General features: G+C 61.6%; 2 protein-coding genes across 2 annotated transcripts; both read left to right on the top strand.

Annotated features, from left to right (window-relative positions):
* The first annotated feature begins 420 nt into the window (after positions 1–420).
* On the top strand, positions 421–2,665 carry LOC117437593 (uncharacterized). The gene is made up of 4 exons (XM_034072104.1): positions 421–484; positions 906–1,121; positions 1,373–1,429; positions 1,794–2,665. The coding sequence occupies exons 1-4, from the start codon at positions 421–423 to the stop codon at positions 2,303–2,305; spliced, it is 849 nt and encodes a 282-aa protein (XP_033927995.1). The 3' UTR covers positions 2,306–2,665.
* A 3,089-nt stretch (positions 2,666–5,754) lies between these two features.
* Positions 5,755–12,931, top strand: SYDE1 (synapse defective Rho GTPase homolog 1). The gene is made up of 8 exons (XM_034072070.1): positions 5,755–6,232; positions 7,535–8,080; positions 8,679–9,341; positions 9,416–9,630; positions 10,257–10,383; positions 10,450–10,607; positions 11,821–12,037; positions 12,831–12,931. Exons 1-8 carry the CDS (start codon positions 6,151–6,153, stop codon positions 12,923–12,925), a joined length of 2,103 nt encoding a protein of 700 aa, XP_033927961.1. The 5' UTR covers positions 5,755–6,150; the 3' UTR covers positions 12,926–12,931.
* The last annotated feature ends 1,297 nt before the right edge of the window (positions 12,932–14,228 follow it).

Here is a 14,228-nt window from a genome sequence, read left to right as displayed (position 1 = left end):
GGACACCCAGCACCATCATGGACACCCAGCACCACCATGGGACACCCAGTGTGACCATGGGGCACCCAGCACCACCATGGACACCCAGCACCACCATGGGACACCCAGTGTGACCATGGGGCACCCAGCACCCCCCCCCCAGCACACCCGACCTCATCCCCATCAGCGGATGCGCTGAGCTGGGTGCTGGTGGGTGCTGATAGCACCCAGCTCTTCCTGCATGGGTGGGAACAGCACCAGGACACCCTGTGCCAGGGACACCGGGGCCTCCACCAGCACCCATGGTGCTGAGCCAAGCTTTAGGGTGCTGGGGGGCCCCTTTAAGGCCCATACTTGCGGTGAGGGCACATCCGGCCCCCCCAGCACCACTTCCCACAGGGTTTATCAGTGGGGACACCCATTGGGGACACCACAGGGACCATGTACGGCAACGTGGAGCCCAGCCCGGGGCAAAAGTGGGTGCCAGGAGCCAGCGATGGGGAAGGTAGGGAGCACCCTTGGGTGCTGGGTGGGATGGGGGGGGTAGCGCAGCAGCCCCATTGTCCTTAATGGACATCCCAATGTCCCTTTGTCCCCATGGGGGGGGTGGTGGCAACAAAGTGGGGGGGGGGGTCCCCATCTCCATCCCTGGTACCCAATGGGTGTCCTCGGGGTACCCAAAGAGGGATCCTCAGGAGGGGTCCTCGGGGGGGGGGGGCACCAAAAGGACCCTCCCCCCCATTTCCACCCATGGGGTGTCCCCATGTTGTCCATGGTGGGGGGGTATTGGTGGCCCCCAGTGTGCAAGGAAGTGATGGAGACCCCACATCCCACCCTTGGAGCATCCTCACCCTCCAAGGGATGTTGGTGGCACTGGGCAGGGGATGCCCCCCCCCCACTGCCCCATAGCACCTTGTGCCCCACAGAGGAGAACCCCTATGAACCCCTGGACCCCCTGGAGGTCACCCCAAGGCTGAAGCATGGGTCTGAGCCAGCAGGGACAAGAGCAGGACCATCACCGCCTCCTCCCCTGTCCCCAGCCCCATCCAAGGGCTGCTCCAAAGGGAAGCTGGTGCTGGCGGCCACCGCGGCGCTCTCGGTGCTGGTGAACATCCTCTGCCTCACCATCGGCTCCCGGCACAGTGAGTACTGATGGTCCATAGGGATGGGGGAGCGCCATGGAGTGAGCTTAAGGGCACCCAGCCATGGGCAAGGACACCTGCCCCTGGTTGCTCCAGCCTGGACCTGGCCACTGCGAGGGATGGGGCATCCAATCCTGCTCCATCCCAGTGTCCCACCAGCACTTCCTCCCATGGGGAATTGCCTTGCTTGGGCTCTCGCTGGGGTTCTGGGTGCTCAGCACCCCCCAACACCAGCCCTGTGTCCCCATCAGTTGCAGCCCTGACGGCAGAGCTGGAGGCAGAGAAGGCGAAGGCGATGCCGAACGTGGGTGCGTGTCCATGTGTGTGTCCCCCTTCTCCATGGGAATCATGGATTCATGCAATGGGTTGGCTTGGAAAAGACCTTGAGATCCTCCAGGTCCAGCCTGGAAGGGACCCCTTCCACTGGAGCAGCTGCTCCAACCTGGCCTTGAACAGGGATGCTTCATGCAAACCTTCTCCATCCAACCCATCCCAGTGTCCCTGTTCAAACCCATCACCCCTTATCCTATCCCTGAGGAAGGTTCCTCTCCACATCCATGTGGGAGCTGCTCATCCTCGCTCCAGCAGCTCCATGTCCTTCCCTTGAGGACACCAGAGCCGGATGCAGCATCCCAGTGTGCTCCCACCATTCCTTGGACCTTCCCTTCCCAGCCTCCCGATCCTTCCTGCTCTACAACGAAGACCACCACAAGTGCATGGAGGCCAATGGCTACCAGTTGACGGCGGCCACGTGCCGGCCCGGTGCCGCTTCCCAACGCTTCCAATGGCTCCAAGGGGGCCGGCTATGGGGCTGGCAGAGCCGGCGCTGCATCACGGCCAGCCGTGGCCAAAGCCTGGCCCTGCTGAGCCTGGAGCCGTGCCGGGATGATGCCGAGCTGCAGCGTTGGGAATGCCGGGATGGGAGGCTGCTGGCGCTGGCCGGATCCGACCTCTACATCAACTATGGCCACAACCAGCAGCACATGGTGATGCTCTACACCGGGAACGGGCCCTGGAGCCGCTGGGTGGTCCATGGGAGCAAGGATGACGTCTGCTCCCGCGCCTGTAGGTCCCAGCATCCTTCATCCCAAGGATACCCTAAAGCAGCATGGATACAGCTTAAGCAGGATGCAGAGGGGGCTGGACCAGAGCTGACCCTTTTAGGGTGGCTTAACCTAATCTAAAGCAAGCCCAAACCCTAATGGGGGCTTTAACCTAATCCTAACCCGACCATAAGCCAAAAGAGATAGGATTTAACATAAACCTAACCCAGTTTAAACCCTAAATAGGATTTAACCCAATCCTAAGCCAGTTTAAACCCTAAATGGATAGAATTTAACCTAATCCTAACCCAATCATAACCCAAAATAGATAGGATTTAACCTAATCCTAACCCCCTTTAAACCCTAAATAGGATTTAACCCAATCCTAACCCACTTAGAACCCTAAATACACAGGATTTCACCTAATCCTAACCCACTTTAAACCCTAATGGAACCCCAAACCAGTCCTATACCTTCATCTATGGGATTCAACCCAAAGCCCAGCAGGGCTCTATCCCATTGGGGATGCTCAGGGCTGTTATAGGCTCTTGCAGCCCCTTTGGGGGGGGGTGACCCCACTTTTCCCTGCCCCCCTCCCCGCAGGCTGCCCCCCTTGCTCCAAAGGGTGGCTCCACTTCCGGAATTCCTGCTATTTGTATTCCAAGACGGCCACATCCTGGGATAACGCCCGGAACCTGTGCTCAATGCTGGGGGCTCAGCTGCTGGAGGTGGATGGGCCTGAGGAGACGGTGAGGGACACAGCTGGGAAGGGATGGGAAGGGACAGGGAAGCCTCAGGTGAAGGCCGACAATGAAGCCTATGATGGGTTGGGGGTGACCTCCCCTTAAGCTCTACCTAAACTTGACCCCAAGGTGCCTCCAATGAAGCCTAACCTCATTCCTAATGGAGCCATTGCCCTAAACCTGCCCCAAATCCATCTGAAACCTCTTCCTCATTCATCCCTAACCCCACAAGCCTTAACCCTAACCATAAACCCAGACCTATCCCTGTCCCTAACACCAACCTCATCCTCATTCATCCCTAACCCCACAAGCCTTAACCCTAACCATAAACCCAGACCTATCCCTGTCCCTAACCCCAACCTCATTATCCATAATTGGGATCCTCTCCTAAACCTAACTCTGCCTGGACTCATAGGACTTGACCTAACCCTAAGCTAGTCCAAACCCCAACAGGGCCTTACCCCAGCCCCAATCCTGCCTCTATAGGACTTAAGACAACCCTAAACTAGTCCAGGCCCCACTGAGGCTCTAACTGAGCCCTAACCCTAAAGACATAGGACTTAAGCTAACCCTAAGATCCTCTAAGAGGCTCTAACTGACCCCGAACCCCAAAGTCCCATAGGACTTAAAGTAACCCTAAGATGCTCCATGAGGCTCTAACTCAGCCCTAACCCTATAGGACTTACACCAGCCCTAGGATAGCCTAGACCCCATTGAGCCCCCCCAGTGCTGATGGCTCTTATGGCTTTGGGGTTGGGCTGTGCCATGGGGTGACACCCCCATTCCCACCAGGATCACATCCGGACCCTGCTGCAGAGCTCCTCCTGGCTCGGCATCCGGGATGAGGAGGAGGAAGGCACCTGGAAGCGAAGCAACGGCTCCATCGTGGCCTGGGAGAGCAGGTAGAGCCCTATGGGAACACAGGGATGGGGGGGGGCAGGGGCACCCCGAAAGTGTCCTGATCCCCCCCCCCCTTTATCCCAGCTCTTGGCACAGGAGCGAGCCCAATGGGGGGCGGCAGGAGAACTGTGCGGCAGTGAGGGGGGATGCGCTGTGGTTCGATTACCCCTGCAGCAGCCACCTGCCATGGGTGTGCGAGGGGCACCCCTAAAGGGGGCACCCCAAAACCCCCCCCCCCCCCCGGACTCCCATTGGTACCTCCCCCCGATTGCCGCATCCCAGCTGCAGCCTCCGCCTTCCAGTGGATCCAGGGATGGATCTGCAGGGAAAAGGGGGGGTCCAAGGGGGGATTGGGGGGGTCCAAGGGGGGATTGGGGGGGTCCAAGGGGGGATTGGGGGGGTTCAAGGGGGGATTGGGGGAGTCCAGGATGGGATTGGGGGGGTTCAAGGGGGGATTGGGGGGGTTCAAGGGGGGATTGGGGGGGGTCCAAGGGGGGATTGGGGGGGTCCAAGGGGGGATTGGGGGGGTTCTGGGGGGGATTGGGAGGGTCCAGGGTGGGATTGGGGGGGTTCAAGGGCGGATTAGGGGGGGTCCAGGGGGGGGATTTGGGGGGTCCAGGGGGGATTGGGGGGGTTCAAGGGGGGATTGGGGGGGTTCAAGGGGGGATTAGGGGGGGTCCAGGGTGGGATTGGGGGGGTCCAGGATGGGATTGGGGGGGTTCGGGGGGGATTGGGGGGGTCCAGGATGGGATTGGGGGGGTTCAAGGGGGGATTGGGGGGTTCAAGGGGGGATTGGGGGGGGTCCAGGGGGGATTGGGGGGGTTCAAGGGGGATTGGGGGGGTCCAGGGGGGGACTGGGGGGAATAAACACATGGGAAGAATGAGGCCCGGCTCTGGGCATGGGGCACACCCGTGGGGGGGGGGGGGGGGGGGGGGGGGGGGAGCAGTGGGGGCTCATGGTACCCCCCAAATACCCCCCAGAGAGCCCTAAAGCACCCCCAGACTCCCAAGTGCCCCCTTGAGCTCTCTGAATACCCCCCAGGTCCCCCCTAAATGCCCCACTGAGCCCCACAAATATCCCCCCCCCAGACCCCCAAATGCTTCTTAGGTGCCCCAAACACCCCATTGAGCACCACCCCATGGGGTGGTCCATGGGGGTTCCATGGGGGGGGGTCCATGGGGTTCCATGGGGGGGGTCCATGGGGGGGTTCCATGGGGTTCCATGGGGGGGTCCATGACGGGTCCATGACGGGGTCCATGGGGGATCCATGGGGGATCCATGGGGGGGTCCATAGGATTCTATGGGGGATCCATGGGGGGTCCATGGAGGGGGGGGGTCCATGGGGGGGTCCATGGGGGGGGGGGGGTCCATGGGGGGGTCCATAGGGTTCTATGGGGGGTCCATGGGAGGATCCATAGGGTTCTATGGGGGGGTCCATGGGAGGATCCATAGGATTCTATGGGGGATCCATGGGGGGTCCATGGGGGGGGGGTTCCATGGGGGGGGGGGTCCATGGGAGGATCCATAGGGTTCTATGGGGGTTCCATGGGAGGATCCATAGGGTTCTATGGGGGGGTCCATGGGAGGATCCATAGGGTTCTATGGGGGGGTCCATGGGAGGATCCATAGGGTTCTATGGGGGTTCCATGGGAGGATCCATAGGGTTCTATGGGGGGTCCATGGGAGGATCCATAGGGTTCTATGGGGGTCCATGGGGGGGTCCATAGGGTTCTATGAGGGGTCCATGGGGGGGTCCATAGGGTTCTATGGGGGGGTCCATGGGGGGGTCCATAGGGTTCTATGAGGGGTCCATGGGGGGGTCCATAGGGTCCTATGGGGGGTCCATGGGAGGATCCATAGGGTTCTATGGGGGTTCTATGGGGGTCCATGGGGTGCCCCCGGTTCCGGACTACAGCTCCCGGCAGCGCTGCCGCCGGCGGCCGGGCCTGCAGGGAGGGATCATGGCGGAGCCGCCGCTGCAGGCCCCGCCGCGCTGAGGGAACGGGACCGGGTACAGGGGACCGGGACCGGGTAAAGGGGAACCGGAACCGATTGAAGGGGGACCGGTTATAGGGGAACCGGGACAGGGACCGGTTCAAGGGACCGGGACCCTTTAACGGGGAACGGGGACGGATTTAAGGGGGACCGTGACCGGATAAACGGGACCGGGACCCTTTAAAGGGGAACCGGGACGGATTTAAGGGGGACCGTGACCGGATAAACGGGACCGGGACCCTTTAAAGGGGAACCGGAACCGATTAAAGTGGCACCGGGACGGATTTAAAGTGGAACCGAGACCTATTTAAGGGGGCCCGGTTCCGGTTGGAGGCCCCGGGCCGGCCATGGCGGAGCCGCTGCTCAGGAGAACCTTCTCCCGTCTGAGGGGCCGCGACCGAGCCAAGAAAGCGGACGGGAAGGAGCGAGGTGAGGGAGCCCCGTTAGCACCAATGGGGGGGGGGGCATCACTTTGGGGTCCCATCTGCACCCCAAGAGGGACCCCTTAAGGAAAGGACACCCCCATCACTTTGGGGTCCCATCTGCATCCCAAGGGAAGCAGGGACCCCTTAAGGAAAGGACACCCCCATCACTTTGGGGTCCCATCTGCATCCCAAGGGAAACAGGGACCCCTTAAGGAAAGGACCCCCCATCACTTTGGGGTCCCATCTGCATCCCAAGGGAAGCAGGGACCCCTTAAGGAAAGGACACCCCCATCACTTTGGGGTCCCATCTGCATCCCAAGGGAAACAGGGACCCCTTATGGAAAGGACCCCCCATCACTTTGGGGTCCCATCTGCATCCCAAGGGAAGCAGGGACCCCTTAAGGAAAGGACCCCCCATCACTTTGGGGTCCCATCTGCATCCCAAGAGGGACCCCTTAAGGAAAGGACCCCCCCATCACTTTGGGGTCCCATCTGCATCCCAAGGGAAACAGGGACCCCTTAAGGAAAGGACCCCCCCATCACTTTGGGGTCCCATCTGCATCCCACACAAAGGGACCCCCCTAAAGAAGGCTGCAGCCCCATCCCTTTGGGGTTCATCCCTGCCCCCATTGGGCTGCAGCCCCATCGGATTGGGTGCAGAGGAGTCGGAGCTGTGCCCCCCCCATTCCCTGCTGGAGCAATGGGAATGTCTTGGATCCGGCCAGCAGTAAACATCCGGCCATACAGATGTTTGGATCCTGTTCCCATGCGGAGCAGTGCTGGGTATGGGATGTGACCCTGATGGGATGCTCAGGATGGTGCTGGGGACAAGAGAGGTTCTGCTGTGGTGCCATTGGGATGCTGGGATCCGGAGCAGTGCTGGGTATGGGATGTGACCCTGATGGGATGCTCGGGATGGTGCTGGGGACAAGAACAAGGTTCTGCTGTGGTCCCATTGGGATTCTGGGATCCGGAGCAGTGCTGGGTATGGGATGTGACCCTGATGGGATGCTCGGGATGGTGCTGGGGACAAGAACAAGGTTCTGCTGTGGTGCCATTGGGATTCTGGGATCCGGAGCAGTGCTGGGTATGGGATGTGACCCTGATGGGATGCTCGGGATGGTGCTGGGGACAAGAACAAGGTTCTGCTGTGGTCCCATTGGGATGTTGGGATCCGGAGCAGCGCTGGGTATGGGATGTGACCCTGATGGGATGCTCGGGATGGTGCTGGGGACAACAGAGAGGTTCTGCTGTGGTCCCATTGGGATGCTGGGATCCCATCCTGCTTTCTGCCTTCCTCCCCCAGATCACCCTGCTCCCAGCCCCGATCCCCTGCCGGATCCCGAAGCAGCATCCATGGATCCGGTGCCGGCTGCATCCCGGCGGCAGAACTGGGCCCGGTTCTCCTGCGGAGGCCGGGATGAGAAGGAGCCGCTTCCAGCCAAAGCTTCCCAAGATGCGGTGGAGCCCACGGAGCCGGATCCTGCCTCTGGCATTGAGCATCCCAAGGAGGAGGACCTGGAGCCGGAGGAAGCAGAGGCACTGAACGGGGAGCTGGGGATTCCCGGTAGGAATCCCGGGCATGGAGCCTACCTGCAGAGCCTGGAGCGGAGCAGCCGGCACTGGGTGCTGTCCTCGGTGAAGATTCCAGGTGTGGAGGAGCCGGGAGCCGGAGCCGAGCTGGATCCCGGCAGTGAAGGGGACATCTGGTACAACCCCATCCCGGAGGATGAGGGCCCGCAGCCTGGCAGCGCCGGGAAGGACACGGCAGAGCCCATCATGGATGCATCGGGAATGGGGGAGAGCTCCGGAGCCCACAGCACCGAGGAGCCGGCACGGACACAGCCTGGTGGTGAGGAGCCCTGGGAGCCACGGCCTGGGTGCTGCTGGCTTGGGCACCCACCTCGTGGTGCTGGGTACCCACCTGATGGTGCTGGGCACCCAGGTTTTGGGGGTGCAGGTGTCCCCCCCACCCCTGCATTCCCCATCCCCTTCTCCACAGTCCATTCCCACCCCATCCCAAGGACCCTTCCCATTGCCCCCCCCCCCATTCCCAGTCCCACCCCATCCCAAGGACCCTTCCCATTGCCCCCCCCCCCATTCCCAGTCCCACCCCATCCCAAGGACCCTTCCCATTCCCCCCCCATTATTCCCACCCCAAGTCCCTTCCCATTGCCCCCCCCATTCCCATTCCCAGTCCCACCCCATCCCAAGTCCCTTCCCATTGCCCCCCCCCATTCCCAGTCCCACCCCATCCCAAGTCCCTTCCCATTGCCCCCCCCATTCCCAGTCCCACCCCATCCCAAGGACCCTTCCCCTTCCCCCCCCCATTATTCCCACCCCATCCCAAGGACCCTTCCCATTCCCCCCCCATTATTCCCATCCCAAGTCCCTTCCCATTCCCCCCCCGTTATTCCCACCCCGCTCACCCCTTGTCCCCCCCGGCACAGGGAATGCTCCCGTCCCCCCGTCCCCCCCCGGCAGCCCCAGCAAGAAGGTGAAGTCTCCGGGCACCGTTCGCCGCCTCTCCCTGAGGATGCGGAAGCTTCCGGAGCTGCGGAGGAAGTTGAGCCTCCGCAATTCCCGATCCAGCCGCGGATCCCCCTGCGAGAGGAAGGAATCCACCAACGTCATCAGCCGCTACCACCTGGACACCAGCGTGGCAGCCCCGCGTGCCAAACCCAGCGCTAGAGCCGCCTCCCTGAGCGATGGGGACTCCCCGGAGCTGCCCCCCAAGCCCCGGCCCCATTGCGACCCCCGCGTGGGGCTGGACGTGGGCGCCTTCCACCCGTACAGCAGTGGGGAGATGCCCCCGCGCTGCGGGCAGCCCCTCTGCGGCTTGGTGAGCGTCCACCTGCGCGGCCTCGAGGGCCTGAGGCTGCCGCCGGGTGATGGGCACCAGGTGTTCTGTGTGCTGCAGGTGGACGCGGCGCGGCGGGCGCGCACGGCGCTGCTCTGGTGCCGGATGGGTGCCCTGGCGCTCAACCACACCTTCAACCTGGAGCTGGAGGGTGCTCAGCACCTCAAGGTCCTGGTGTTCTCCTGGGATGCCGCCTCCTGCCGCAACCGCCTCTGTTGCCACGGCACCGTGGTGCTGCCACACATCTTCCGCGGTGAGGATGGGGATGGTGGGACGGGGTCCGGCGCGGTGCTGGCGCGGTGCTCATGGCACCGTTGGGCTCCGCAGGGTGCCGTGCCCAGCAGCTGGCGGTGCGGCTGCAGCCGCGGGGTGTCCTCTACTCCAAGTTCACCCTGGTGGAGCAATGGGAGCGTCCCAGTGCGCAGGAGCCGCGCGTCTTCGGCGTGGAACTGGGCAAACTGGTGGAGAGGGAGAAGGAGGCAACCAAGGTGCCCTTGATCATCCAGAAGTGTGTGGCTGAGATAGAGAAACGTGGCCTCAAGGTGGGTCCTGTGCCCTTGGAGGGGGGGTTGGTGGAGGGGTGCAGCCCAAACTGGGGTCTGGTGGGGGCCGGGGTGGAGGAACGCATCCCAACTGGGGTCTCCATAGTGGTTAAAGGGGGTCTGGGGGAGGAATCCACCCCAAACTGGGGTCTCCATAGTGGTTGTGGTGGTTAAACCCTCCCATACTGGTCTATACTGGTGTCCCCATGCAGGTAGTGGTGGTTGAACCCTCCCATACTGGTCTATACTGGTGTCCCCATGCAGGTAGTGGTGATTGAACCCCCTCTTGCTGATCTATGCTAGTATCCCCATGCAGGTGGTTGTGTTTGAACCCCCCCATACTGGTGTCTACTGGTCCGTACTGGTGTCCCCATGCAGGTGGTTGTGTTTGAACCCCCCCATACTGGTGTCTACTGGTCCGTACTGGTGTCCCCATGCAGGTGGTTGTGTTTGAACCCCCCCATACTGGTGTCTACTGGTCCGTACCGGTGTCCCCATGCAGGTGGTTGTGTTTGAACCCCCCCATACTGGTGTCTACTGGTCCGTACTGGTGTCCCCATGCAGGTGGTTGTGTTTGAACCCCCCCATACTGGTGTCTACTGGTCCGTACTGGTGTCCCCATGCAGGTGGTGGGCCTGTACCGGTTGTGTGGCTCAGCTGCCGTCAAGAAGGAGCTCCGTGATGCCTTCGAGCGGGACAGCGCGGCCGTGACCCTCTCCGAGCATCTCTACCCTGACATCAACGTCATCACGGGTGGGTGCCCCCCTCCGGGTGCCCCCAGCACCCATGGACCCCCCTGACGGGCTCCTCTCGCCATAGGGATCCTCAAGGATTACCTGCGGGAGCTGCCCACGCCGCTCATCACCCCCGCGCTGCACCGCACGGTGCTGGAGGCCATGGCCAAGAGGGCCCCGCGCCCGGCACCGGGGGAGCAGGATGCGGTCACCCTGCTGGAGTGTCTGCCCGACGTGGAGAAGGTGGGGGCTCGGTGTCACCAGTGGGTGCTCGGCATCACAAGTGGGTGCCCATCACCATGCAGTGGGTTCCCATCACCATACAGTGGGTGGGTGCCCCTCACCATAAAGCGGGTGCCCATCACCATACAGTAGGTTCCCATCACCATAAAGTGGGTTCCCATCACCATACAGTGGGTGGGTGCCCCTCACCATAAAGCGGGTGCCCATCACCATACAGTAGGTTCCCATCACCATGCAGTGGGTTCCCATCACCATACAGTGGGTGAGTGCCCCTCACCATACAGCGGGTGCTCATCACCATACAGTGGGTGGGTGCCCCTCACCATACAGCGGGTGCTCATCACCATACAGTGGTTGCCCATCACCATACAGCGGGTGCCCATCGCCATACAGTGGTGCCCATCACCATACAGCGGGTGCCCATCGCCATACAGTGGTGCCCATCACCATACAGTGGTTCCCATCACCATACAGTGGTTCCCATCGCCATACAGTGGTTCCCATCACCATACAGTGGTTCCCATCGCCATACAGTGGTTCCCATCACCATACAGTGGTTCCCATCACCATACAGTGGTTGCCCATCACCATACAGTGGTTGCCCATCACCATACAGTGGTTGCCCATCACCATACAGCGGGTGCCCATCGCCATACAGTGGTTCCCATCACCATACAGTGGTTCCCATCACCATACAGTGGTTCCCATCACCATACAGTGGTTGCCCATCACCATACAGCGGGTGCCCATCACCATACAGTGGTTGCCCATCACCATACAGCGGGTGCCCATCACCATACAGTGGTTCCCATCACCATAAAGTGGGTTCCCATCACCATACAGTGGGTGGGTGCCCCTCACCATACAGTGGTTGCCCATCACCATACAGCGGGTGCCCATCACCATACAGTGGTTCCCATCACCATACAGTGGTTCCCATCACCATACAGCGGGTTCCCATCACCATACAGTGGTTCCCATCACCATACAGTGGTTCCCATCGCCATACAGTGGTTCCCATCACCATACAGCGGGTTCCCATCACCATACAGTGGTTCCCATCACCATACAGCGGGTGCCCATCACCATACAGTAGGTTCCCATCACCATACAGTGGTTCCCATCACCATACAGTGGTTCCCATCACCATACAGTGGTTCCCATCACCATACAGTGGTTCCCATCACCATAAAGCGCTCTCCGTGTCCCTCAGGCCACCCTGACGCGGCTCCTGGACCACCTGAGCCTGGTGGCCTCGCACCACGACCTGAACCGCATGACCGCCCAGAACCTTGCCGTGTGCTTCGGGCCGGTGCTGCTCACCCCGAGCCGCGGCACCGCCGGCAGCAGCCACAGCCAGGACGTGGCCAGCGCCGTGGACTTCAAGAGGCACATCGAGGTGCTGCATTACCTGCTGCAGGCCTGGCCGGGTAAGGGGGCTCAGCCCCTATGGCTGCTCTCGGGGTGCCCCCATTCCCAGGCCCCCCACATCCAACATCTCTCTTGGGGTCCCCCTATTTCCTGCTGCTCAGTGCCTCCCATTCCCGGTAACTGATCCAGTGCCCCCATCCCCACGCAATCCCCATGACCCCCATTTCCCCCCCAGTTCCCATTGCCCATTCCCACCAGGGTCCCCATCCTCATGACCCCCTTTTACCCACAATTCCTAGTGGCCACTTCCACCAGTGTCCCCATCCCTATGACCCCCCTTTCTCTCTCCATTCCCAGTGCCCATTCCCACCTGATCCCCCATTCCTCCCCCATTCCCAGATCCCATTCCCACCTGTTCCCCCATTCCCAGATCCCATTCCCACCTGTTCCCCCATTCCCAGATTCAATTCCCACCTGTTCCCCCATTCCCCCCCCATTCCCACCTGTTCCCCCATTCCCCCCCCCATTCCCGACTGTTCCCCTGTTCCCAGCTCCCATTCCCCCCTGTTTGTTCCCCCATTCCCCCCCGTTTGTTCCCCCATTCCCGTTTGTTCCCCCATTCCCGTTTATTCCCCATTCCCGTTTGTTCCCCATTCCCGTTTGTTCCCCATTCCCGTTTGTTCCCCCATTCCCGTTTGTTCCCCATTCCCGTTTGTTCCCCATTCCCGTTTATTCCCCATTCCCGTTTATTCCCCATTCCCGTTTGTTCCCCATTCCCGTTTATTCCCCATTCCCGTTTATTCCCCATTCCCGTTTGTTCCCCATTCCCACCGCTCCCTCTCCGCTCCACAGCGCCCCCCCCGAGCTCCGCGGCTGCGCCTGGAACTGCCGGAGCCCACGGTCGTGGCCCGGCCGCGGCCCCGCGGCCCCGAGAGCCCCCCCAGTAACCGGTACGCGGGGGACTGGAGCGGCTGCGGCCGTCAGCTCCTGCCCGGGGCCGGCGGGGGGGGGGCCCCCGGCGGGGGGGGGGCTCCGCTCAGCCTCAAGGACTTCGATGCCCTCATCCTGGACCTGGAGAGGGAGCTGGGGCAGAGAATCAACGTGTGCCTGTGAGCGGCACTGCCGGCGATGGGCACCGGGCACCGGCACGGCTGGGAACGGTGACACCGGTAACACCGGACACTGGTGGTGATGGTGACATCGGTAACACCGGACACTGGTGACAGTGACACCGGTAACACCGGGCACTGCTGGCAACGGCACTGGTGGCGATGGTGACACTGACACCGGTAACACTGGACACTGCTGACAGTGTCACCGGTAACACCGGACACTGCTGGCAACGGCACTGGTGGTGATGGTGACACCGGTAACACCGGACACTGGTGGTGACACTGACACCGGTAACACCGGACACTGGTGACAGTGACACCGGTAACACCGGGCACTGCTGGCAACGGCACTGGTGGCGATGGTGACACTGACACTGGTAACACTGGACACTGCTGACAGTGATACCAGTAACACCGGACACTGCTGGCAACGGCACTGGTGGCGATGGTGACACTGACACTGGTAACACTGGACACTGCTGACAGTGTCACCGGTAACACCGGGCACTGCTGGCAACAGCACTGGTGGTGATGGTGACACTGACACTGGTAACACTGGACACTGCTGACAGTGTCACCGGTAACACCGGGCACTGCTGGCAACAGCACTGGTGGTGATGGTGACACCGGTAACACCGGGCACTGCTGGCAACAGCACTGGTGGTGATGGTGACACTGACACTGGTAACACTGGACACTGGTGACAGTGATACCAGTAACACCGGGCACTGCTGGGAACGGCACTGCTGGCGATGGTGACAGTGACACCGGTAACACCGGACATTGGTGACACATCAGTGACAATGCCAGTACCGGTGACAGTGATGACACCGGTGATGATGCCACCAGACACCAGTGACAACGCCAATACCATTGACAACGATGACACCGGTGAGGATGCCACCACTGGTGACAACACAGACACTGGTGACAACAGACACCAGTGACAACTGACACCGGTGATGCTGACACCAGTGACAATGCCAGTACCGGTGCCACCGGTGCCGATGCCACCAGAACAGCAGCACTTACCTGGAGTTGCCTTCGATTTGCACAGCACGGAGCAGGAGGGACCCGATGGTGACACCGATGCCACCAGGGCTGAGGTGGGGACTCCCCCCCACCCCCCCCTCCCAGC

The sequence above is a fragment of the Melopsittacus undulatus genome, chromosome 23 (assembly GCF_012275295.1).
Source record: "Melopsittacus undulatus isolate bMelUnd1 chromosome 23, bMelUnd1.mat.Z, whole genome shotgun sequence".
Lineage (NCBI taxonomy): Eukaryota > Metazoa > Chordata > Aves > Psittaciformes > Psittaculidae > Melopsittacus > Melopsittacus undulatus.
The sequence above is the reverse complement of the archived record's forward strand: the minus strand, read 5'-3'. Positions and strand labels throughout refer to the sequence as shown.

Excerpts from the sequence above, each read along its gene's own strand:
- LOC117437593 (XM_034072104.1), top strand. The coding sequence starts at position 421 with ATGTACGGCAACGTGGAGCCCAGCCCGGGGCAAAAGTGGGTGCCAGGA. Across the intron at positions 485-905 it reads AGGAGCCAGCGATGGGGAAG|AGGAGAACCCCTATGAACCC; the intron begins GTAGGGAGCACC and ends TGTGCCCCACAG. Across the intron at positions 1,430-1,793 it reads GAAGGCGATGCCGAACGTGG|CCTCCCGATCCTTCCTGCTC; the intron begins GTGCGTGTCCAT and ends TTCCCTTCCCAG.
- SYDE1 (XM_034072070.1), top strand. The coding sequence starts at position 6,151 with ATGGCGGAGCCGCTGCTCAGGAGAACCTTCTCCCGTCTGAGGGGCCGC. Across the intron at positions 6,233-7,534 it reads AGCGGACGGGAAGGAGCGAG|ATCACCCTGCTCCCAGCCCC; the intron begins GTGAGGGAGCCC and ends TTCCTCCCCCAG. Across the intron at positions 9,631-10,256 it reads TAGAGAAACGTGGCCTCAAG|GTGGTGGGCCTGTACCGGTT; the intron begins GTGGGTCCTGTG and ends GTCCCCATGCAG.